At 41.9% G+C, this 24,709-nt stretch overlaps 1 protein-coding gene across 1 annotated transcript in view; it reads left to right on the top strand.

Moving 5' to 3' along the window:
• The window catches only part of GUCA1B (guanylate cyclase activator 1B), a 52,876-nt gene extending 33,697 nt beyond the window's left edge, over positions 1 to 19,179 (top strand). Inside the window, exons 2-5 of the mRNA XM_083509095.1 lie at positions 1,625 to 2,078; positions 9,281 to 9,430; positions 15,707 to 15,821; positions 16,858 to 19,179. Coding sequence (XP_083365221.1) covers positions 1,875 to 2,078; positions 9,281 to 9,430; positions 15,707 to 15,821; positions 16,858 to 16,979 — 591 coding nt within the window. The 5' untranslated portion in view covers positions 1,625 to 1,874 and the 3' untranslated portion in view covers positions 16,980 to 19,179. The remainder of the gene's footprint in view (positions 1 to 1,624; positions 2,079 to 9,280; positions 9,431 to 15,706; positions 15,822 to 16,857) is intronic.
• Positions 19,180 to 24,709: the final 5,530 nt, after the last annotated feature.

Raw genomic sequence — 24,709 nt, 5'->3', positions numbered from 1 at the left:
TTAAGGTTCATATTATTAGGATTCTTTTAATATCTGTACAGCACTTGACCACTTTAAGCACTTTGTAACAGTAATAATGAACTTAATGATAAAAAGGTGTGTTTGATAAATCTACAATTTTATATGTGAATCTCATTTATTTTAATGCTTGCTGGATCCAGGGGTTAGAAGGATCTCAACCTACTCCACCCACAAACTCATAACAGTAATAATAATCATGTTCCTGGTCATCATTGTCTTTATGATGTGGCTTCCTGCAGCCCCCAACTTTTTGACAAAACCCTCAGGAATTTGGGAGCAGAGCAGACACAACTGAGCAGAAGCTGCGCAGAAGTATTTCACACAAACCAACAGATCCAAAATGCCGCATAAGGTTGTCAGAGAGTTGCACAGGCTTGTGGCTTATCCACACTTATCTTTTGCCCTGCTCTTTCCAGACACAGGTCCGGGCTTTAACGCTCTGTGCCCAAGTGCTTTTCTTTTTGCCCCAAGCTTTCCCTGCGAAAACCCGCTCTTTAAAGCTGAATCAAAGCAAACACCAATTCGAGGTTTCCTTCGATTGTCGTTTGCTCCATGTGAGCTTTTAAGAGCAGGTTTTTGTGGGGAAAGCTCCTCAAAATGGAGACACAGAGCTTTAAGTTGTGGGCCATGTCTGGAAAGAGTGGAGGAAAGATACGTGTGGATAAGGCCTTACAGCAACTGTTAGAGCCACTATGGTGTATTGGAAAATGTGTTGGGCATGGACTGCAGAGACCTGAGTTTGAATCCTTGTTCAGCCACTAAGCAAACCGTGCCAGCCAAGCTATTACAATTCAGCCTGACCTCCCTCACAGGGTTGTTATCAGAATAAATTAGGAGGGCCATGGAGGCTGTACTCCTTGGAGAAAGGATGACATGAAAAATACTGAATAAATAAAACAGTAAATGTGTACTTGTAATATTTCCCTATAAAAGTTTGATTTTTGTTTGCTATAAAATATACCCATTCAGATTTTACTTTGACGAGGATTTGTTTCACTCAGGCATATAGGTGATTTTATGGGAAGGGGAGTCATTTCTGTATCCATAGAGCTGTCAGGTATGATAATACTTTTAGCCCTGAAGTTCTACTAAGGAGCTCAAAGCAAAATGCTCATTTGTAAGAAGAATGCAAAATGTTTCTGGTTTTTTTATTTAGTTTACTTACATACACTCAAAAAGGGATTTGCATACATTTGAAAATGACAATTGATTTTCAGAAGTACATAGTTACATCGTGATTCATAGAACAGAGACAGTAGGAGATACACTATAAATTTGCATCCACAGCAATGTTGGGTCCGCGTATAGATAATGGTGTTTTACATTTAATCTTTCTTTGTTGTTGTTTAATATGATTTAAGAGAAGCAACCCCATTCACCTGTATTTGTGACGACAACTGAGAACACCTGCAGAAAAGTGTTATAAATAGTCTTAACGGGGAGCTTTCAGGTCTCTAGACTGGCATCAGAGACCCCAGTGACCTTACTTGGGAAACACTTCTAAATGAGACATTGACCTGAGACCTCTGAAGGTCTCTGTGACGTGTATGGGGGAATCTCCTAATGTTCTTATACTTTCTTATCTTGTGCTGGATTAACTCAGGGGATCCACTCCCAGTTGCGCTTGTATGAGAATGACACTGGAAGGCTGAGTAGCCGCTGCATGGAAGACGGGTAAAAAGAAGAGGAAAAATGCTAAGGAGAAGCAGCCCAGCATAATCGTGCAATATTCACCAAAGCAAGAAAAAGAAAACTCACATTGTAAGTTTTTAAAAAAGTTATTCAAGAAAGAAAATACCAAGCTGAAAGAGGAGAAGGGGGGAAATCCCACCACTTCCATTTCGTGAAACAACATGGGACAACGCTTAACAAATGAGGAGGGGGAACAAGTTGAGATTGATGTGGCTGAACTGCAGGAATGGTATAAGAAGTTTGTGGTGGAATGTCCAAGCGGGACTCTTTTCATGCATGAATTCAAGCGATTCTTCGGAGTACAGGATAATCAGGAGGCAGCGGAATATGTGGAGAACATGTTCAGAGCTTTCGATAAGAATGGGGTAAGCATTATTCCAGCATTTGCTGTTTTAAAAAGCTTTTGATTTAATTTAATTTAGATTTATATTGAAAGAAGAAAAGTCACTTTCCATTCTTTTCTGAGGCAGCTTCCAGACAACTTGCTTATTGAACCAACTTCTGGATTTCTTTTCAGGGAGGGTAAACAATGTTGGATATTTACTGAGCATTCATTGCACCACACATGGGTTACTCCACACTCCCCATTTTATTTGCCTGTCACTTTCCAGATCTTTTTAGGAAGTGGATATGTTGCGCAAGACCTCCAAATCAACTTTAATTGCACAACCTGAATTTTCTGGTATGTGATTGCATCCCACCCCAAAATTGCACCTTAAATGTGGATTTTTCCTTTGGACTAGGACCTTATTTGTTAAGTGTTATTTGTTCAGAGGAGTTACTGATGCGCCAAACTTGCAGAAGGTGGGTAATAATTTCCAGAACTTGACAGAGAGTTAACCAATAAAATTTAATTTTGTTCAGTATTCCCTCCAGCCCAACCCCACCCCAAAATTTGGTTCTTTGAACCTTAGATTTATCTGTCAGATTCTAGGAACCTACATTTTACACTCTTGTCTAAAGACTTGTGAAATGTACATCAGATTCAAGACGATACACAGTGAACAACCTTCAGGAAAACAAAGCTGGACACATTTAAAGGGGTTCTCTCAATTGTAGCCGTTAATATAACTTTAATATTTTTATGATAATCATTTATCTGGGTAGTGAAATGATTTTCTGATGAAACAGCCTGTTGTCACTGCACAATGGAAGGAGAGTGGTTTTGGTGCACTGATTTATAGCAGTCACTGCAAGGTCACACTGACTATTGTTACATAAGATGTCACTTGACTATGTTCTAAACATCAGCGAGAGGAAGGAACTCTGCTGACTTTGTGGCCTTAGATCATAAAATCATAGAATTGTAGAGTTGGAAGGGACCCCATGGGTCATCTAGTCCAACCCCCTGCAATGCAGGAATATCAACACGCAGCCCCCCCCCCAATCCAATTTGAAATCATACTGGACCCTGCTTAGCTTTGCAGATCTGCTAATGGTTTTATTGCTGCACCACTAGGACAAGTCGTTTTGTAACTAACAAAGAATCGGTAGCCAGAACATTATTTTGTTGTTGAAATTCCTGTAAACATTTTTATTATTGTTCAAGTACAGATCAAATATTGAAGATATTTTTTAGCTACCCTCCATACCTATCTTACACACTTCTTGTAAATGTCATGGTAATTCATATCAGTTTAACTTCATTTTCCTTGTTCCAGGAAGAGAAGCACTATACAGTGGTACCTTGGTTTACAAACTTAATCTGTTCTGGAAATCCGTTCTTAAAACCAAAGCATTCTTAAACCAAGACGTGCTTCCCCATTGCAGCGGGGAACTCAATTTACAAATGGAACACACTCAACATGTTCTGCTTCCAAGGCAAAGTTCACAAACCAAAACACCTACTTCCGGGTTTGCAGCGTTCTTAATCCAAGTTGTTCGTAAACTAAGCTGTTCTTAAACCAAGGTACCACTATATAGACATAGAAGGAGTGCATTGTGTTGAACTGGACATATGAAAGATGCAGCTTGTATCCAAGTTGTGACTCAACACGTTCTGAGAAGTTTCAACTTAGATGGGCTAAGTTGCAGTGTGGGAGTGAATTAAACTAATCACAAAACCGGCTCAATTAATTAAAAATGAGGTGTAGTCATCAACTAAATTCTACTCTGGGTAGACTTGCTGAAATTAATAGGTCTAACTCAGCCATGTTCATTAATTTAAATGGGTCTACTCGCTGAGTAAAGCTTAGTGGGAGACCACGCCCAACTCCTGCTACTCCCAACACATAATTATCACGTGCTTTGATGGCAAGGGAAATTTCCAGCAGGAAAGCACCAATTCAGGGCAACAGGTTTCAAATGGATAACACAGTAGAGAGGTAAATGTCCTTAGGAAGAATATTCTAGGATTTGCATTTTGTATGTTGGGTGTTTTTTAGTTTGACATTGTACAACTGCATATACTGAATGCAAGCTTTAACTAATTCACAGCAAGGGTAAGAGCAGAGGGGAAAGAAATATGCATATGCAATTGGATACCATAGATTGTTTTTGTTGGCATCTGACCGTCATAGCTGTCAACTTTTCCCTTTTTTAAAGGGAAATTCCCTTATTCCGAATAGGATTCCTGGCAAGAAAAGGGAAAAGTTGACAGCTATGCTGCCCCTCTCAGGAAACAATGGAGTGTGCCTCCAAGGTGAAGTCAAGCAACTGGAGATTCACAGCACCTGCTGTGGCTGCAGAGACTGGTAACTCGTAACTGCTGCCTCCTGCGTTGTTTTTGCTATATTAGCAGCACTGAAGTGACCTCCTTGAGGCGCAAGCCTGGGCAGTGTGTGTGGAGGTCCTGAGCTGTCCAGACAACAAGACTCCCACCTCTTGGCCTTGCTGATGTGCTTCAAAGGAAAGCAGAGCAATACGTTTGGCACCAGCTTGGCTGCAGGAGTTGCTTCTTAGTTGCCCCCAGATCTCCAGAGCTGATTTCGAGGCTGCACAAAGGCTGGAGGAGAGGAAGAAGACGTTAAGAGAATAAGAAGAGCTTGCTGGACCAGGCCAATGGCCCATCTAGTCCAGAATCCTGTCCTCACAGTAGTCAAACAGATTCTCAAGTGACACCTGAGCACAAGATCTGTGTGCTCATAGAAATCTGTTGTGCCAGCAGAGCTGCATTGTTGGATGCCATCCTTCATACCAGCTTAATAATAATAATAATAATAATAATAATAATTTATTATTTATATCCCGCCCATCTGGCTGGGTTTCCAGCCACTCTGGGCGGCTTCCAACTGAATATTAAAAACAATACAGCATTAGACATTAAAAACTTCCCTAAAAAGGGCTGCCTTCAGTTTTCTTTTAAAAGTAAAATAGTTGTTTATTGCCTTGACATCTGCTGGGAGGGCATTCCACAGGGCAGGTGCCACTACCGAGAAGGCCCTCTTGGGGGTTTGTGCCTGAAATATAAAAAGTGAACAGACCTCAAGAGAGAGATGAATGGGAGTATAGGCTTCTGCATGGCCTGATCTTATAAAAAAGTGCTCCACTCTTAAGAGTAGTAGAATTTGATCGGATTGTTTCAGTGTTGGTATCAGCTCGAACTGGCTTGCCGTGCAAGAATTTCCATACAGTTCTGTATTAAGTGCCTCTGGGCCAGCCGTGAGACATTGGCTTGGGGAATAGAGGCAGAAAATTTCCCATAGGAATCAAGGAGAGCACAGAGGTGCACTGCTCAAAGCTGACAGCAATGAAAGTAGTGTATTATATCTGAAGAAATATGATGAAATGCACTTTGGGGACTGCAGAGGAATTTATTGCTCGCACCCCTCTAGCTTAAGCCTTACCCATTAGACTGGGCTGGCAATCACTTTAAGCTTTGTAAAGACACTTAAGGGTGTTAGTGGCCGATTTCTGCTATTTCTCATAGTACAGTAAATGAAAGCTCCGAGGGTTGGCAAAATCCCAACTGTCTTAGGTGTATGCTCCAATTTTGAGAACATTGTATGATTGACAGGACATCATGGTCTACCTAGCATAAGTATATGTTCAGCCCTGAGGTCAGTTCACATACATCTTAATGGCAGGAAGATCAAGCCCAGCTAATTGAAGCTATAGCAGACCTATCGCTGCATGGCTTACAATTAAGAAACTGGAAGAGCAAGCTCCTACAGCGCTTAAGAACTGGAAAAGCAAGCTTCTATAACTTTTCTTCTTGAGGGAAGTTGGCTTCAATCAGATTTGGCCATATACAAATTTAAATAAAGATTGTGCTATACAGAGAGCTGCGTGGATGTAATGAAAAACTAAAACCAAAAACAGTCTGACGACTAGTTATGGAGGGTGCTACAGCAGCTACACTGCCTACCCTACTTATTCTAATCCTTATCTCACAAAGCCTGATTCTGACAATAATGATTCCTGCTCTCTTCTTCAGTCAGGATGCCAAAGACTGGCTTTGAGAAGAAGGATACTGTCCATTGTTCCTGTTCAGTATAGTTAAATGGTATGCAGGACAAGAACAGGAAAGCCAGACATAGAGATTGTAGGCACCTCCTATCTTTAGGAGTTTTATTACAGGTGTATTCTGCAACATATCCTTGACAAAATAATAGTGCATTGCTGATGGATTCATTTTGATTTATCATTAGTTCTACAATATTTTCCCAATGCTTGGGGCCAGATTAAGACAAACAAAAATGGAGGCTACATTTGAAGCCTACAAGCAGAGGGCCAATTAAGATTTAGAATAAGCAAAAATACATTTGTTTTCAAACTTCCAGTGCTTCTTTAAAACCAAAGAAAAATACACTATATTCTGTACAGTGGTACCTCTGGTTACGAACACTTCTGGTTACGAACGTTTCAGGTTATGAGCTCCACTAACCCGGATGTAGCTGCTTCTGGTTGTGAACTTTGCCCCAGGAGGCACGTGCGCAGGAGGAGTGCCCATTAGCTAAAGTGGTACCTCAGGATAAGAACGATTTCAGCTTAAGAACGGACTTCCAGAACGAATTAAATTTGTAACCAGAGGTACCACTGTATTTACATAGTGTGCTCCAATGGCAGAACCTGCAATTTTTAATATAGCATATGCAATCTGTGATTTCTATCTAACATGTTAATACAAAAAAAATTGTACGAAGTGTTTCTAAAACACAGCACGCCATCCAACTTTTTCATTTCAAAAACCAGGACACGCGTCTTCTGCGACATGCTCCCAGGTGAGTCACATGACCTGCACTGCAATCTTGCCCTGAAAAAAAGTGCTTTTTCAGGGCGAGAGTGCAAGAGAGAGCAGCACTCAAAATGGCTACCACAGTCTTGCCCCTTTTTTCTGGGACACTCAGCATGTATGACACAGTTGCCATCTGAATGAACGATTCAGTTTCTGTCTGAATGGAACCTTTGGTGGAGAAGACTCTTGAGAATAACTCTCCATTCATGTAGCCATTCAGGTCAATTAATCCATGCAGGCAGCTCATGTACTTGTCAATATAGAATATGGTGTCAGGTGTTTGGTACTCTGCGTAGGGAGAGGGATGTGGAAACTGACATCAAAATAGGAGCCAGAAAGTCAGACATGGGAAGCAAAGTTGTGTATCAGCACCAGAAGAGAATCAAGATAGTGAAGTCAAATCAGGTTTATATAGATCAAGGAAACTAGGTGTCAATAGTGCAGGGTCAAAAGTCAAGAAGATATGCCAAGTAAGGAAAAGAAAGTCAAAAGAGTAAGCAGGGATTATACGCTTCATATAGGATTAGATAAACAATGGAAACATGACCTCAGCATGGCCACACAGGAGCAAGGACAGAATGCCAGTGACAATATGGTATAGAAATGCTAAGGTTGTGTACCACACACTATACTTTTAAAGCACAGCCAAAGCACATCTAAAGCACCCTCGCTCAAAGAAATCTGAGCATCACAATTTGTTAAGGGTTGGTAGGAATTTTCACTCTGAGAGAGAAAACTGTAGTGCCCAGAATTCTTTAAATGGAAAGAATGTGCTCAAATGTGCTTTTAAGGTATAGTTTGCACATAGCCCAAGTCCACATCTGTTGTTTCAAATATACAAAAGACGATTGCACCATTTGGAATCGTTGCACACTTCCACAGAAACCACTAGTGTCTGCTGTGTTCTGAGATTAAAGGTCTAATCCGCAACTATTTTCAAAATTCAAATGTTATTAAAGTCACTTTTTATTAGCTGAGTTTTGTGATAAGAATCAAATTTAAAAGATCTTCAAATTATCCTTGTTAGAATCTAAAACTTAAATACTTAGACACTGGATCACCCATTGCAGGGTTACTGCCACACCCAAGGAACTCTTTGGACTAGATTATCCTGAAATAGGTTGTATCACAGGATCACTGGGAAGAGTAGAAACTACTCTTTCAATTCCAAAGCTTCCCCCAACTTTTAAAGTAAGTTTACAAACAATATATAGTCTTTAACAAAAAACAATAAAACCATTAGGCAAGAATGAAGCTTGTGAGAGTGAAACACAGTGTTGTTGTTTAGTTGTTTAGTTGTGTCCAACTCTTCATGACCCCATGGACCAGAGCATGCCAGGCACTCCTGTCTTCCACTGCCTCCCGCAGTTTGGTCAAACTCATGTTAGTAGCTTCGAGAACACTGTCCAACCATCTCGTCCTCTGTTGTCCCCTTCTCCTTGTGCCTTCCATCTTTCCCAACACCAGGGTCTTTTCCAGGGAGTCTTCTCTTCTCAGTAGGAAACACAGTAGGAAGGCAATAAATATTGCCTTCTGTCAGCCATTAAATAGCTGACAAAGTATTTGTAGCCATGCTGATCATTTGGAATATAGAACACACACACAAAAAGTGAGAAGACACCCTGATTCAAATGTGAATGATCTTTTACGTTACACCAGGGGTGGTGACCACATAAGCTCTCTCTCGGAGACCTTTACAAATCATCCAAATAAGGCCTACTGCTACATTTAATATAGTGAAGGGTTCCAGCTTTCTCCCTCTATCCTAAGACTGAAAACAAGTCAGAAGATAACATATGCTAGACACAATAATAAGACCTGGTGTGTGGATAAACGTGTGTGCATGCAGACACATGGTGCCAAGCATGAAGAACTGTACTTGATAACTTCATTTGATAACAGGAATCTGCACAAGGTAGTGTGCTTGATAACATAAACTGTATTTTTGCTACAAAATGTTGGGCAGCTGCTGCTTCCAGAAATGGAGATGGGATCTGGCCTCAGGAAGGACTTTGCCACAAAGACTTCTTGCGATTAGGATTCAAGGTGCACAAATGCTTCCTGGGACAAAGCACTAAGTGATGAATGGATTCCTTTTGGAAATATAGAAACCTGACGTAAGGAACAACTGGTTGGTAATGATAATCTAAGAGATTTTAAGATTACATTGAGTAATTACGTCAGCTAAAGGTTATAGGAGAAAACAAAAGTAGATAGCACATGAGTAAATATAATAATGACTAGGTTTAGATTTCATCAGGGAATTGAAATTATGGCATGCAGCCATCATTCTAACTCCATTTCCATTAGTTTAAGATCTTTTTGACAAGTTCGCTCTACATTTTGCTTCACTCCTTCCAAATTAACCCCTCCATGTTTTTTAATCCACAGGACAACACCATTGATTTCCTAGAATATGTGGCTGCTCTGAATCTTGTTTTACGAGGGAAGTTGGAACACAAACTGAGGTGGACGTTCAAAATATATGATAAGGATGGCAACGGCTGCATAGACAAACCTGAGCTCTTAGAAATAGTTGAGGTGAGTAGGAATTTAGTATTCGCTGCCAGACACTCTGTCTGATTTCATAACTTGAGTTTGGAGGCTTCTATAAACCCAGTCCTGCTTGAAGAACTGCTGCAGGGTTTCTCAAAAATGGGACATTTCAGCCATCCATAGAGATATGTGAAACCTAGTGTCCGGCACTGTCATGACACTAGATCTGCTGCTGTGAGTGCGAGACCTATGATGTTGATCGCTCACCTTCCCTCTTGAATTGTTTCATTTATTTGTAGCATTTGTATAACTTTTTTTTTTTAACAATACATAAAACAAAATAATTTAAATGCAACCTAGGACATGAAATTATAAAAACAAAAGGTACATATAAAGAAATACTCTCAAAGTTAAAACACAGATTGAAAAATGGGCAACATAATCCAAAGCCCATTTAGCTGGGAGGGGGGGGGGGTATCCTGATTCTGCCAGTCTTTGCCTACAGCAGTGGTTTTCAACTAGTGTGCCGTGGCACCCTGGGGTGCCTTGAAGGATGGTCAGTGGTGTCGCGGGCAACACTGGCCTCTGCCCCTCTTTCTTTCCCTCCCTCCTTTGATCCCCTCTCATGTCTCTGCCTCCCAAAGGCTTGCACAGCTGTTTGTTGCAGCAGCCCTGGCTACAAGCTCTGCAAGCGAATGGTGCCTCTTGGGCTGACCAGGGGGTGCTGGTTACCAGAAGCTGAGGCAGCCTCGGAGTAAACAAGCAAGCAGGCAAGGGAGCCCAGCCAGCCAGTCCACCAGCCCTTGCTGTTGGGAGGCTGGGCAGATAAGTGCTGCTTTGGCCTTTCTTGTGCTTGCTGTGTGCAAGGCCTGCCTGGGAACTGAGTGCCCACTGCTGCCTCCCAAGGTAAGCTGCTGGCCTCATGGTCACTTTTGGCTATTCTCCATTGGACCACTAAGGCTGGGGGTATCCTCTTCACAGGCCTCTCTTTGGAGCAGAGGTGGAGGGAAGCTTAGAGATCGGGGCGACAGCAGCAGCTGCCCAGAGGACTCCCAAAGAGAGCCATCATACAATCATCCAAAACAATTTGTCTGCTTCCTCCCATCATGGGAGCATCAGGGCTGCAGATGCCGCAATGACCCCCTCACACCATTAAGCTGCAGTATGAGCACCCAGGGTATGAATTTCAGCCTGATCCAGGCTACAAAGATTATTTTAAATACCTGGGTGAACAGAACGATCTTCCTCTTGTGCCCCAAACGCCACAAAGATGGTGCCAGAAAGGCTCCCTGGAAAGACTATAGAGCTAGGGTGCCACAACTGAAAAGGCCCTCACTGGAAGAGCAAAGCCTCCAATGAAAATGTTAAGCTTTTCGGAAGACGCACATGGGAGAATGTGGTCTTTTGGACAACCCCATCTAGGGCTTTAAGGTTAAAACTGGCACTTTAACTGGACCTGGACCTGGAAATGGACTGGGATTTTGAAATCTGATTTTTTTAAAATGGTGCCTTTGCTCTGCTCTGTTCACTTTCACTGAGGTTTCCCAAATGATGTTATTGACAGTAAAAAGTAAAAATCTTAACTTTTTTGCCTGTCATGTTAATATGCACACGTCATGCTTTCTAAACTTTATGTGCATGGTCAGAAAGAGTAGTGACAAGGAATGGGCTTCAGTATCAAGGAAAGGATCCAGCTTCTTCTAAATTATCAAAGACTGACAAGTTGGGTGTGATGCAGTGGCTTTCCTGTAATGCTTCTGATCATGATGAAAGTACAGTGGTACCTTGGTTTACAACCATAATCCGTTCTGGAGGTCCAATTGTAAACCAAAACAGGTTGTAACCCAAAGCGCGCTTTCGCCAATGGGGCCTCCCCCCCCCAATTGGTTGTAATAAAAAAAAAATGGGTTGATGTCAGGGGTTCAGGGACAGAGGCACAGGGGAGGCAGGAGATGGAGAGCGATTGGGAAGAATCCCAGGACAGCGAGGAGGAGGATGGCAGTGGCCCGAGGGATTCCATGAGCCTCTCCAGCGAATCAGAGGATTCCCAGGAGGGGGCGCCTGTGGTCAGGACAAGGGGGGTCCCAGGGGGGACGCATCAGGGACACGGGGCCAGCAGGGAATCCCAAAGCGGCAGCTGGAAATCAGGACCAGCTTCCCCACCAGAGCGTGGCGAAGGGGGGGGGGAGTTCCAGTGTGTCAGGGGAAGCAGCTCCGTCAGCAGGAGTGGAGGGAAGGTCAGAACAGGGCATCCTCCCGGAAGGGGAGGGGAGCAGTGAAGGGAGTAATGTAACTATCAGAAGGAAGGTTGGGAGTTGGGTGCGCGCGCCAAGTTCAAATGTACAGGCGCGCGGGAAAACAGGGAGCCCGGATGGGGAGCCAGGTCCTAAAGCCCGCAGGAGGGAGGGGGAGCAATCCGGGGATTCGGCGTCAGAGGAATCCAGGAGGAGCGAAACCCCAGCGGGCAGGAAGACCCTGCGGAAGAGGGAGGAGAGAAGGAGGTGGAGCAGAGCGAGGCTCTTAAACTGGTGCAGGGGAGGGTCTGACTCAGAGGGGACTTCAATGGTCTAGTGTTACAGACGTAGAGCTGCGCGCCGCGGCTGTGAAACGGATAATGAACTTCAATAAACATTTCTGTATATAAAGAGCAACCGGCGTTGGTCCTTTGTGAGCTGGGACCTGAGGCAGCTCTGACAGTTGTAATCCAAAATGGTTGTAATCCAAAGCGGTTGCAAACCAAGGTACCACTGTATTCAAACAAGGTGACAACACAATCTTGAGAGATAGCAGTGGATTCCAGACAGTCTGAAGGAACAGAGTACAGGAGATGGTAATGGGTTTCTATTCACAAGTGGGAAGAGTGCTGTTGTGCTCAGATCCGGCTTGTGGGCTTCCCATAGGCCTCTGGTTGACCATGGTGAGAACAGGATGCTGGACTAGATGGGCCATTGGCCTGATCCAGCACTTTCTCTCTCTTTTTTTTAAATACAATTTTTATTAAGTTTCACACAATTTTTCGACACAACATCTCCAACACTACATAACAAATCCTTGGCTATCATAGCCTAGGGTTTCCATCAACCCCTTCTGATGGTTTTCTTTCTAATTGTGCATTTTATTACTATGCTTATTGTTTTAAATCCAATCATACCGTAGATTCCGGTGTATTAGGCGACTGGGCATATTAGACGACCCCCCAAAATCGTCAGCTGCAATTTGGGGGTTTGTCTTATAAGCCCAGTCTTTCTCCCGGTGCGGAGCCCGCCACCCGCCACCCATACCCAGCGTATAAGACAACCCCCGGAATTTTTAACCTCTTTTCCGGGGTTAAAAAGTCATCTTATATGCCGGAATCGACGGTATGTCAACTAATCTTAATACTTCTCACAATAATTTGAATAGCTCTCCTTACAAAACTTCTTGCAATCCTACAATTCAAATACAATATAAATTTCTTCCAGTCCTTTAGGAAAGTCTGGTCCCGCTGGTTTCAAATTTTCCCTGTAAGTCTTGCCACTCGACATTGTCCATCAATTTTATTTGCCACTCTTCTTTTGTTGACATTTCTTCTTGCTTCCATCTTTGGGCTAATAGTATTCTTGCTGCAGTGGTCACATATAAAAACAGTTTTTAAAAATCATTTTTATGAATTTCTGTACCTACCATACCCAGTAAAAGAGCTTCTGTTTTTTTGGGAAATGTATATTTCAGCATTTTTTTGCTTTCATTATAGATCATTTCCCAGAAGTCTTTCTCTTTTTTGCATTCCCACCACATGTGGTAAAATGTGCCCTTTTTTTCTTTACATTTCCAACATTAATTTTTTCTTTTATACATTTTAGCTAGTTTCACTGGTGTTACGTACCACCTATACATCATTTTCATTATATTTTCTTTTAATGCACTGCAGGCAGTAAAATTTATCCCCTCTCTCCATAACCTCCCCCAATCATCTATTGGTATATTATGTCCTATATCTTTAGCCCAATGTATCATTACTGATTTGACTTCTTCATCTTTTAGATGCCATTCCAATAGTAATTTGTACATTTAAGTGATCCAGCACTCTCATGTTCACAATGGACAAGTAAAGATCCCTGGAGATTAGAACAGTGTCAATCCAAATGGAGAAAATGCAGCTAGGTTGTTTTTTGTTTTTTGGGTAATATATACCAGAAAAGAAAAACAATGCTATGTGATCTGAGGAGCTCTTTTTACACACACGGCATGCTGTACATAACAAAGAGCAAACAGTGTAAAGGAGTGACTGGAAATTTATTGGAAAAATTTCTTGCTTCAGCTAGCATTACGTAAGAATAAGGATTATAGAGAGAGAAATCAGGACTAAGCCATTGCACTTATCACACTAGCCATTCTTTCTTTCCTGTATCCAAGACCAACTGCATCCAGTAGTTAACTGCTTCAAGTAAAACAAAGCCATAATTCCTTTGGTGAGTCATAAGCATCAGGAAGATAAGCAGCCAATGACCTGTGCCAACAAAGAGGTCTGCTTTAGGCAGATTCACAGCCCCAGTTTTAAAGTCGGCAGAGAATTGGCCATAGCTGGGTCATGCCCTGGCTAATCCACAGTCTGGTGAGATGCCTGGCCCTTGTTGAAAGATGTAAAGAAAATCAAGGAGGGGAGAAGAGAATTCTAATCTTAAGCCTGAAGGGGAAAGAGAGGCCATGACTCAGAATCCCCAAAACTGCAAAAGCACACACACAAATCCACCAGAATGTAGAATCATGAAGTTTGAAGGAACTTCAAATGTATTCCCAACACCTGCCAAGGCAGGAAAACCACTACTCCAGCTCCCCTGATAAGTGGCCACCCAACCTTGGCTTTAAAAACCACTAACAAAGAAGAGCCCAGCACTTTCTAAGGCAGTTTGTCCCACTTTTGAACAACATATGATGTTTAGTCTAAATACCTTATTTAAATTTGAACCTACTTGTACTCTCTGGAACAAGAGAGTACAAATTTGCTCTATCATCTATGCAATAGCCCTTCAAATATTTGATGACGATCATCATAAATAAAGCCTCTTAATCATCTCTTTCATGGGCTAAACATACCTAACCCCTTCAACCTTTCCTCTTAGGTCTTGTTCCCCAAGCTCCTCACTATCTTTATCAACCTCTTTGTCATATGACACATTCGATTTCTATTTTATACAGAAGTTATATTTTCACTTACATTTGAATGGAACTGCTATCCTAAGCACAGGACTAAGAAAACAGAATATGCGGTTTAGAGGAGGATGGGTGATTACAGAGTTGGAAGTGATCAAAGGCCACTGAGCTTAGTCCTTAATCACACAACAGCTCCATCAACTTGTCATGTTTTCAAAGACCAATCTGCACACCACATTAAAGTACTGTACTGTTTAAATTAAGTTGTGGTTTAATGTGAATGAGCAGCCTGCTTCTCCTCTCTGCTCCGTTCTTTTGCATCTGGGAAAGAAGAAAAACAGAGGCTGGCTTGCTGTTGTGTGTGAACCAGCACTCATAGTTCATTTCTCTCTTAACAAACAATGATGGTAAGCCTAAAACAAACCATAGCTTTCCAAAGTAGCTGTTTGGGAAAAAAACAAATCATGAGCATTGGTTTGCACATAATGGCAAGCAAGCCTTTGGTTTGTTTCCTCCCCAGTGCACTGAATAAAGGAGCTCAGGAACAGCATTGCAATGCATTTTGTTTAGATCATAATTTAGACCAGCATGGGTCAAATGGTATACATTACATGTGATTGCGTCTCATAATAGCCTAGTGGTCTTGTTAAAAAAACCAAAACACAATCTGGAAAAGTCATTTTGGGAAGGGCAACTATGGATAGAGAAGGGGAAAATCGTTAACATCTCTCGCTGCCCACTCCTTTCCTGCTACAAATAACACCTCCTAGCTGTTTTTCTGTTCAGAGCATCCCAGGTGCATGTTTCCTTGTGCAACCAACAGGAGAAAGCAAGGTACACTGCACTGAAGTCCCAGCAAAGCAGACAGGGAGACTTTACATACGAATCCTCAAGATGGTTCTGACTCAGTGACCATGAACAAAACTTACCTAAAGGAAATTGAGGAGGTGGAGGTGTATGTCTACCCCATCTGACATGCTGTCTCTTGCTGTGCCATTTTCTGATGTCTCAGATCCTGACATGCACAGATTATTTCCCCAGATTACAAATGTGAGCAAAATATTCATTAGATTTTTCTGCATCTGTCTCGGAAACTTAAGTTGCTTTCTTTTCTGGTCTTCTCTTACCAGCAAGTGTTTGTTTTTTTTTAAAAAAAAAAAAAAACATGGTTGTTTTTCTGTCTTCCAGTCTATTTACAGGCTTAAGCAAGTATGCCAGCCTGATGAAGAGCAAGGGACACCTCGTCTCACTCCAGAAGAAGTTGTGGACAGGATATTTCAGTTAGTGGATGAGAATGGAGATGGTAAGAAATTTACACCTTGGGTGATATTTGTGTCTGGATCTGTAATACTTATGCCATTCCAATGATTAATGGTTACACCAAAACTCATGGGAAGGAGCATTGTATGCATTTTAGTACAGCCCGAGTCAACTCATCTAAAATGTAGGGGCACTGGGTGGCTCATTTGGTTGAGCATGAGGCTTTTAATCTCAGGGTTGTGTGTTCAAGTCTCATGTTGGGCAAAATATTCCTACATTCCAGGGGCTGGACTAGAAGACCCTCATGGTTCCTTCCAACTCTACAGTTCTATGATTTTATGATTTCCTAGAGCAGGGTTGGGGATCCTGTGGCCCTCCAGACATTGCTTGACTACAGCTCCTATCACCTCTGCCCCTTGACCCTGCTGGCTGAGACTGCTCTTCTTTTGATTGTTGGAGCTGGGAGTCCAACAATATCCAAAGTGCCACAGGTCCCACCACCCTTGGTCTACATAAAAGCTTCTACATTTTTGAACCTTTACTCAGATTTTCTGTGGACCGTCATATCCAATCATTGCTGGTGCTGAGCCAAATCTGAATGTTTGATTTGCACCTGAGCACCTACTCTTGGCTTTCCCCTTTTAGACTTGCTCAGGCACTTCACGACTCCCTTGAAAATGTTTGAAGAGCACGCAGGGTGGGGTGGGGGAACTCAGCAAATAATGTGTCTGAAAGTGAAAACTGGCTGATTTAAATGCTCTCAACACTCATAGGTCCTGGTCGTTAAGAATCTGAAGCAACTACATTGGAACATTCTGATAACTTGTTTTCCTACAATGAATATGTGCAGAAGCACCATTTGGGACCCACTAGCATGGGGATACCCATTCCCTTCTCTCTCCACAATGAAAATGGCAGGTTGTAGGTGGCAGGAGAGTCTCTGATAGCACATGGTGGCAAAGAGGTGCAGTGACCCAAGTGCTGGCATGCAGATGTACAGAATAGGTAGAGCTTTGAGGGCATGCTTCCTTTGTTCCCTTCCATCTTTGATAAACGTCTCCCTTGCTTTGATTCTTTAGGGCAGCTTTCTCTGGATGAATTCATTGACGGGGCCCGAAAAGACAAGTGGGTGATGAAGATGCTACAAATGGATGTGAACCCAGGAGGATGGATTGTTGAGCAGAGGAGGAAAACTTCGTGACCGGAAGGATGTGGTGTGGGGCAGCGGGTGGTTCAGTGTGTTGCATTTCCAGTTGTAACCAAATGGAGAGTGCTTCCTTTCATTCTAGAATCATTTGCTTAACCGAAAGCATTCTCCAGCAACTCTGTGAAGCACGCGTATTGAAAGTACCACGGGTACTAACCTATGTGAGCCTTGGCTGGCCAGTCATGCTAGGAAATAACCATATGCATAAATATTGTCCTGTTTGCTGGTCCAGGTATCAAAAGGGACTGACTTAGAAGAGTCTCAAAAGTGAACACTGAGTGTCATTGGATGCTCAGATGCACATGATCTGATTAGTAAGTCACAATGCTTTCTTTGTAGGTGTATGTCTGCTATTTTATGTCTGAGGAGAAAGAGACGAACTTGCTGGAAGAGAGGAAGTTCTTTGGTAACAGAGTTTGAGAATATGGCTGGTTTGTTCTGATTCTGAGTTTGTGTGTTCCAAGGGTTTTACTTGATGTTAATATTCTGCTGCTAACCTAAACCATTTGGAGACTGTTTCATCGCAAGTGAGATGTTCCAACTTTTTGTAACATTGCAAATGCACAGCCAAGCATATATGGAATTGGAAACAGGAAAAGAACCTATTTACTATATGCAATGAGACTGCAGGGAGTACAGGCTTTTACTAGACCAAGTGCAGAATATTATGAATACTGGACTTGTAGCATCATACACCTATTGTGTTCTGAGTCTATTTCCCTCTGTCAACTCACTGATTGTCTTAGGGCAGATTCCTCTACATGGTAGATCTTTCTTCGGAACCCTTTTCTAGGAATTTTAGTGTCATTGAGGAAACTTTGGTCTGGTTAAGATGATCCTCCAGACTACAGTTTGAAAAATCAGAAAGGTGACATAACATCATGCGCTTGCAGTAGCTGTCTCTCTCTTGCATTTTCTTGTGGCAGTTCCCACTCCCTTTCCTTATTTCTTCTAACCATGGTTTGCCATAATTATTGACTTGGGCAAACTGTGATTAGCAATAACCAGGACTAACTCCAAACAATGATTTGCAAGCCTATGGTCTCAAGGCATAGTTTGCAGGCAAGTATTACCCTTAGTTTGCCATCTTTGGACATCACAACAAACTATGGTTAGTGGAAACCTGATAATGGAGTGGCTCAGTGTGCATCAATGGAGGTGAGAGGGGGAAGAGAAAGTGCGAGAACACTTGGTACCTTCCCAAACTTCCAAACCATGGTTTGGAGTACTGGATCATGATGTCTGCCCAGGCCTGAATATGAGGATGGTGACAGGGCAGCATGTTCTGGTGAGAAATGATGCTAATTGTGAAATAAGCAGTGCAGATTTGTCACATTTGCACTAAAAGTTTGCAGATGAATTAGTGAATAAATAAGGTGAGGCTCCATTTGCTGAGCCCATTGCACATTGTGAATACTAGGTATAAGTGCTCATTAGCAAATAGGTGACATTGTATTATATTTATTAAAACCCTTCAAATACAGAAGAACTCATTTGTTTGAGTGGCCTGCATTACATTCAAGCTTTCCAGAGACTACAAGCCAGGATCAGTGCCAGGTTTAGTGGGGCACTTGGCACTGCACAGGTGCCCCTCTTGCCTTGATAACCTGCAGGCCCAGCAACAGAAAAAGCTGGTCCAGCCAGCAAGCAATGCTATATTGGAGCCCCAGAGACACTGGGGGAGGGGGTTAAAATGACAGGAGCCACCCACAGCCATGCGGGAGCCAGTGCTGAGAGGACCACCAGGCCTCAGGGGCCAAATCTGAATTTGGTGGTGCTTCCTTAGTAAGGGCTCAGGCCCTTAGCAATGGCCTGGTGGTGTTGACCCCAGTCACTGGACGGTATAGCAATAGCATGGAATGGTCTGGCCCAAAGCACACAACAGACCAATCATTCTCGTGATCACTCAATATATTTATTTTCACATAACTCTTTGGCTGCACATTCAATTTGTAAAGCATGTGGAAGCACCAGAAATAAAGTCAAATAGGCAATATTTTTGAATATTCATAGATATGTAATTATGGGGGGGATCTGTTACATCTATCAGAGATATCATATTCTGGTAGAATTGTGTAATACAATAAGACGACCCAAATGCTAAACTAAACCAGCTGAATAATAATTTTCTCACCTTACCTTGAATGTATTTTATTTGCCATTTTCTTATTCTTCAGACTCATAAGACAAAATCCGCTCTGTACAAGGTTGGAATAATATGTATATATATTTCTGTGGCCTTTTGTTATAAACCCTTTGCTTCTCTTTAGTGTCTGAGTTTTACATACTTTGTTTGCTTTCTTACATTTAGGGGCATTGGGGTTGGTACATGGGTGGGTAAAATAAAATCATTGTTTTCATCAATGCAGTACAAGTGTGATTGACATATCTCTACATTCTAATATGCTTGCCTCTACTATCAAAGAAAATATATCTTTTATGGAAAGTGTCACTAAAAGTGTTATTATGTATGTTAACTTTCTTCATCTTCATTCACTTGCAACCAAACAAATTTTTACAATATAGGATTTTTCCAATGGCATTGTATTTGTTTGTTTGTTTGTTTGTTTGTTTGTTTGTTTGTTGTTAGATACAACTTCTGTACAGTGGTGCCTCGGGTTAAGTACTTAATTCATTCTGGAGATCTGTACTGAACCTGAAACTGTTCTTAACCTGAAGCACCACTTTAGCTAATGGGGCTTCCTGCTGCTGCTGCGCCGCCGCGCCGCCGGAGCACAATTTCTGTTCTTATCCTGAAGCAAAGTTCTTAACCTGAAGCACTATTTCTGGGTTAGCAGAGTCTGTAACCTGAAGCGTATGTAACCCGAGGTACCACTGTACTGCTTCAGTGTAGGGGGAAAAGCCTCTAAGTGATTTATACAAATGATAAAACAATATAACTATCACCAAATATTTACGACCATTAATTAAAACATAAAGTTAAAACCACAATAGAGCAGACTAAAATAAAACACATGCAAACTCTGAACAACTGAGTAGGTTTGGTTAAATAAGAATGTCTTCAGCAGGCACCAAAAAGAATACCGTCGTACCTTGGATCCCCAACGCCTTGGCTTCCGAACAGATCGGCTCCCGAATGATCAAAACTTGAAAGTGAGTGTTCTGGTTTTTGAATGATTTTCAGAAGCCAAATGTCCGGCGCAGCTTCCTTCAGCCAATCAGAAGCCACGCTTTGGTTTCCAAACGTTTTGGAAGTCGAATGGACTTCCAGAACGGATTCCGTTCGACTTCCAAGGTACGATTGCACAATGAAGATGTCTGCCTGATATCAATAGGCAGGGAGTTCCAAAGTGTTGGTGTCACTGTCCTAGACAACTGAGTTCTTACAGATAAGGTAAAGGTATTATGTGTCACCTATAAAAGTGCCAGTTCCTCTGATCAAAGTGGCTGAGTGGGCACATATGGGATAAAAGGACCTCTTTCTTCTGTGCCTGGCAATAGCACAAAAGAAGCTGGATATTCTTGAAGGACACTAAGGCCATGTCTACACTTCATGGTAAACCATAAACTTGGCTTTGCCGTCTGAGGGCTACATTCCCTCATGGACAACCTTCCAGGGGCCGCGTTCAAGTGTCAGGTGAGGCCAGAGGCAAAAGTGGTCAGAGCAGTGGATGTGGCTCTTCACTCTGTGAAGGAGGCAACACAAAAGTCAGTTTCTATACACCTCTTTCGTCATCCTCCATCCAAACAAGTAAAAGACACCATCGTAGTTCATGGAAACTTTCCAGCCAAGGAAAATCACTCAACAAGAAGAAGAAGAGTTTGGATTTGATATCCCGCTTTATCACTACCCGAAGGAGTCTCAAAGCGGCTAACATTCTCCTTTCCCTTCCTCCCCCACAACAAACACTCTGTGAGGTGAGGCTGAGAGACTTCAGAGAAGTTTGACTGGCCCAAGGTCACCCAGCAGCTGCATGTGGAGGAGCGGGGAAGCGAACCCAGTTCACCAGATTACAAGTCCACCGCTCTTAACCACTACACCACACAAGGAAGACGCAGAACTGGGCAGTCAGGGGTGTGGCCTAGAGAGATAGAGGTGTGGCCTGAGGAGAGTCCCGAGGGCCAGACAGAGGGATTTGGAGGGCCACATTTGGCTCCCGGCCCTGAGGTACCCCATGCACCAGTGAAACTGTGCCTACTTTGCTCCTCTCCATGCTACATAGCTCCCATGCAAAGGAAGCAGCCTATGATCCCTGCCTCTGTGTTACATCCAAACCAGCGATCATAGCTTGATTTGATCCAAAAACTACTGTGAGTAAAGGAAGAACAAACCTTGCCTACAGATGGTGATTTGTTGGGAGTGAAACAAGTACTGTAAAATAATGCTTCTCCGTAGGGTGGAACTGAAACAATTGTTTTAATTCATTTTGGACATCAAACATATATACACAGTAACACCTTTAAAAAAAAGTTTATTTTTGAGACACTCAGAATTGGGGCATAAGAAAGTGGGATAAAATAAAATTTAAAAATTTAAATAAAATAAAATTTAAAAATTTAAATAAAATTTAAAAATAGAGAATAAAGGGCCTCAGCTGAAAGCTTTTTAAAGTCATTTATGAAACAGGGATTATGCAAAAAAGAATCTATGGGTGCACTTTTTAGATATGTTTTCTTCTTATTGAATCTTGCCACTAGTTCTCTAAGAAGAAAACTGACCCCCTCCCTCCAGTTTGATTTAACCCCTGTGCTACTTACGATGTCAGAAACATTCTGTAATCCATTTTCCAGACCTATAGCCTAGTTAAGATTGGATTGACTTGATCCGATTTCTCATCAGGCTAATTTCGGAAACTGGGAGGTGGGCATCAAAAGCTTAGGAGGAGCAAATCCCAGCTGAAGCTATGAGCTCATCATAGCTGGTGCTTCTTTGTGATGTTGCCCCAAATAAGAGAGGATTGAGAATGGATTCATGGGGAAAGAAGGAGGAGACCCAGTATACCTCCTGGAGCACAGTATTATGGACTGCTGTATCGAGACGAGAATGTGCAGTAATAGTGTTTCATAGGAATATGTAAAAGTTCTGTGTTCTGTTGGATACTGAACAAACCCATGTCTTTCCCACAGAACTTCCAAACTGATTGAAAGAAGGGCTACTTATACATTAAAAAAAAATGTCTGAAGAGACATGCCATGCAGCCAATTGTAGTCTGAAGCTCTTTTGACTACAAACCCCCAATTCTGGTTCCATGCCAAAGTTTTGTGCTAGAAAACTCTCTCTGCGCTCCTCCCAGTGGTCATTTCTCCTCTAATTACTGCTGTGGATATTATTATTATTATTATTATTATTATTATTATTATTATTATTATTATTTTACCTGCCCTTCATTAGCAGTTCCCAATGTAGGTTACAACAATTTAAAATTAAGAAATAACAACAGTTAATAAGAATTATAGAATGAAAAACTGTAAGGGTGTTCTGAATTCTTTTATTCCCTTTTCAGCCCAGCTTGAATTCAAGCTTTACCTGCATCTCCTGCTTGAATATGAGCCACATTTGCAAAGGAAGATTTTTCCTTTGCAGCCTGGCTTGAGTTAAAGCTGTGAACTCATAAGCAAGAAAAGAGAATCCCAGAAGCACATGTGGCCAACCAACTCCAAGGCCTGTCAGGTCTCCTTTGGCACATTGGCCAGAGGTTCCTCACCTCTGGTATAGCAGTTAGAGCCTGGAATTTGGCTGGGAAGAGCTGGGTTCACAATCCTGATCAGTCATGTGGCATGGCTGCGATCCTGTTCATGGTTACCTGGGAGTAGGCTCAGGTGAATTGAGAGGTGCTTACTTCTAGCTGCATATTTTCAACATGTAAAACACACTTTATCAAAACATCTCCAGATGCAGGCTGAAGCTCAACCTGAAGCTTTCAATTCGAAATGCAAACAGCCTTGCAAATAAAGGTTACCATTTAAGCTACTAGCATAAAATAAGAATGCCGTCAAAGGAAAGAAATATCTTTCCAGAACTTTATTTTCCCCAAACTCTGATTTCCTCTGTGAATCTGTCACAAAGAATAATAAAACCCGAAAGTCCCATTATCACCTCCAGTCACTTACCAGATCAAGGCCCAGAACTCTGCTCCCTTGCTGCCGCCCCCCCCCATACCCCTTCTTGCTTCATTATATTACCAGAGGGAACTAGAATGCAATTTATGTCTGACAAATAGTTTCTATTGCATTAAAAAGATGGAATTACACAATAGCCTGTTCAGCAGAGTGCTAAGACAAGAAGTGTAACTACAGCAATGGCCAGATGGTGGCATGCTAGATTTATAAAACTCAGAAAGAATCCCAATTTACTGCAAAATGAAGTTGAAACAAATTAGGAGAAATTAAAGACAATCATTCCAACTCAAATTTGCTTGGAGAAAGTCAGATTTATCACCTCTTAATTTTTTTTTTCTCATTCCCAGTTATGGTTCCACAACTCAAATTCAACTTACGGTATATAAAAATTCTGGAAAATGTAATATAGGGTGTGGGAACATAAGAAGCTGCCAGTTTTTTCAACTTACCTTAACTATAGGAGCACCTATAATCCTATGTCAACAATGTAGAGTAATGTAAGACACACACACAGCTATTCTAGGATGCTGACACCTATACTAGGAGTTAAATTTCCTTGAATCGTGTATGGGCAGAATTGGGCTGAACTGGCAAATTTAGTGTCTTGGCACCAGGCCCTTTATGTGAACAGGCCCAGGAAAGCTACTTTGGTTAGGAATTGTTACTTGCAGCCGAATCCTGTTCATGTTTACTTAGAAGTAACTCCCACTGTTTTAATGGGCCTTGCTCCCAAGTAAATGTGTTTAGGATTGCAGCCTAAATTTGAATTGTCACACGCTACCAAATATAACACACGTACCCAAGAAACAAGCTTTGGTTCTTGTATTCTTCTCCCTCCTGTTTTTACTCTCTTAACAAAATGGCGAATGCACATTACTATTGCATTATAACTGGCAATGAACAAATTGGTATTGGTGAGTCTGAGATAACAGAGACTTGAACATGTAATTATATCATATACTTATATTGATGCTTAAGTTTGCATAGCTGGTCCCAAGGAATGTTAGGAAATGTAGTTTATAAAGGCTCATAATTCATATGACGTAAGGGGCACTCTACTAATCCTGTAAAAAAGTTGTGGATTGTAGCATCTTGTATTTTTAGATTTTGATAGCTGCTATGATTCTCCCCTGGCTAGAGCTAGAACACAATGACTGAACATAATGCCATATTGTCTCTGGACCAATGTGGCAACCCTTTAATCAAAACACAGTTGCTGATGAACCATTATAAATGAGGTTTTTTAACATCGTGACTGCCCTGCAGTTCAATGAATGGTCTGTCTTTATTTAGCATGTGTCTGAGTGGAAGGCAATGAAGTACCAGATGCGTGATGGTATCCATCCTAGAAACATCTGTGGAGTAGTATAGTTGCCACAAGAAGTTGGAGAAAGTGGATAGTGAAAAGTTTTTCTCCCTTTCTCATAACGCTAGAATTCATGGACATCCAATGAAGCTGAATATTGGAAGATTTAGGACAGATAAAAGAAACTAAATCTTCATGCAGTACATAGTCAAATTATGAAACTCATTCCCCCAGGATTGGTCACCAACTTGGATGGCTTAAAAAAATTGTTGTTGTTTAGTCGTTCAGTCATGTCCGACTCTTTGTGACCCCATGGGCCAGAGCATGCCAGGCACTC

The sequence above is a fragment of the Podarcis liolepis genome (genome assembly GCF_965112155.1).
Source record: "Podarcis liolepis genome assembly, chromosome: 6".
Taxonomy (NCBI): domain Eukaryota; kingdom Metazoa; phylum Chordata; class Lepidosauria; order Squamata; family Lacertidae; genus Podarcis; species Podarcis liolepis.
Note: the sequence above shows the minus strand (reverse complement) of the source record. Positions and strands in the feature narration are given on the sequence as shown.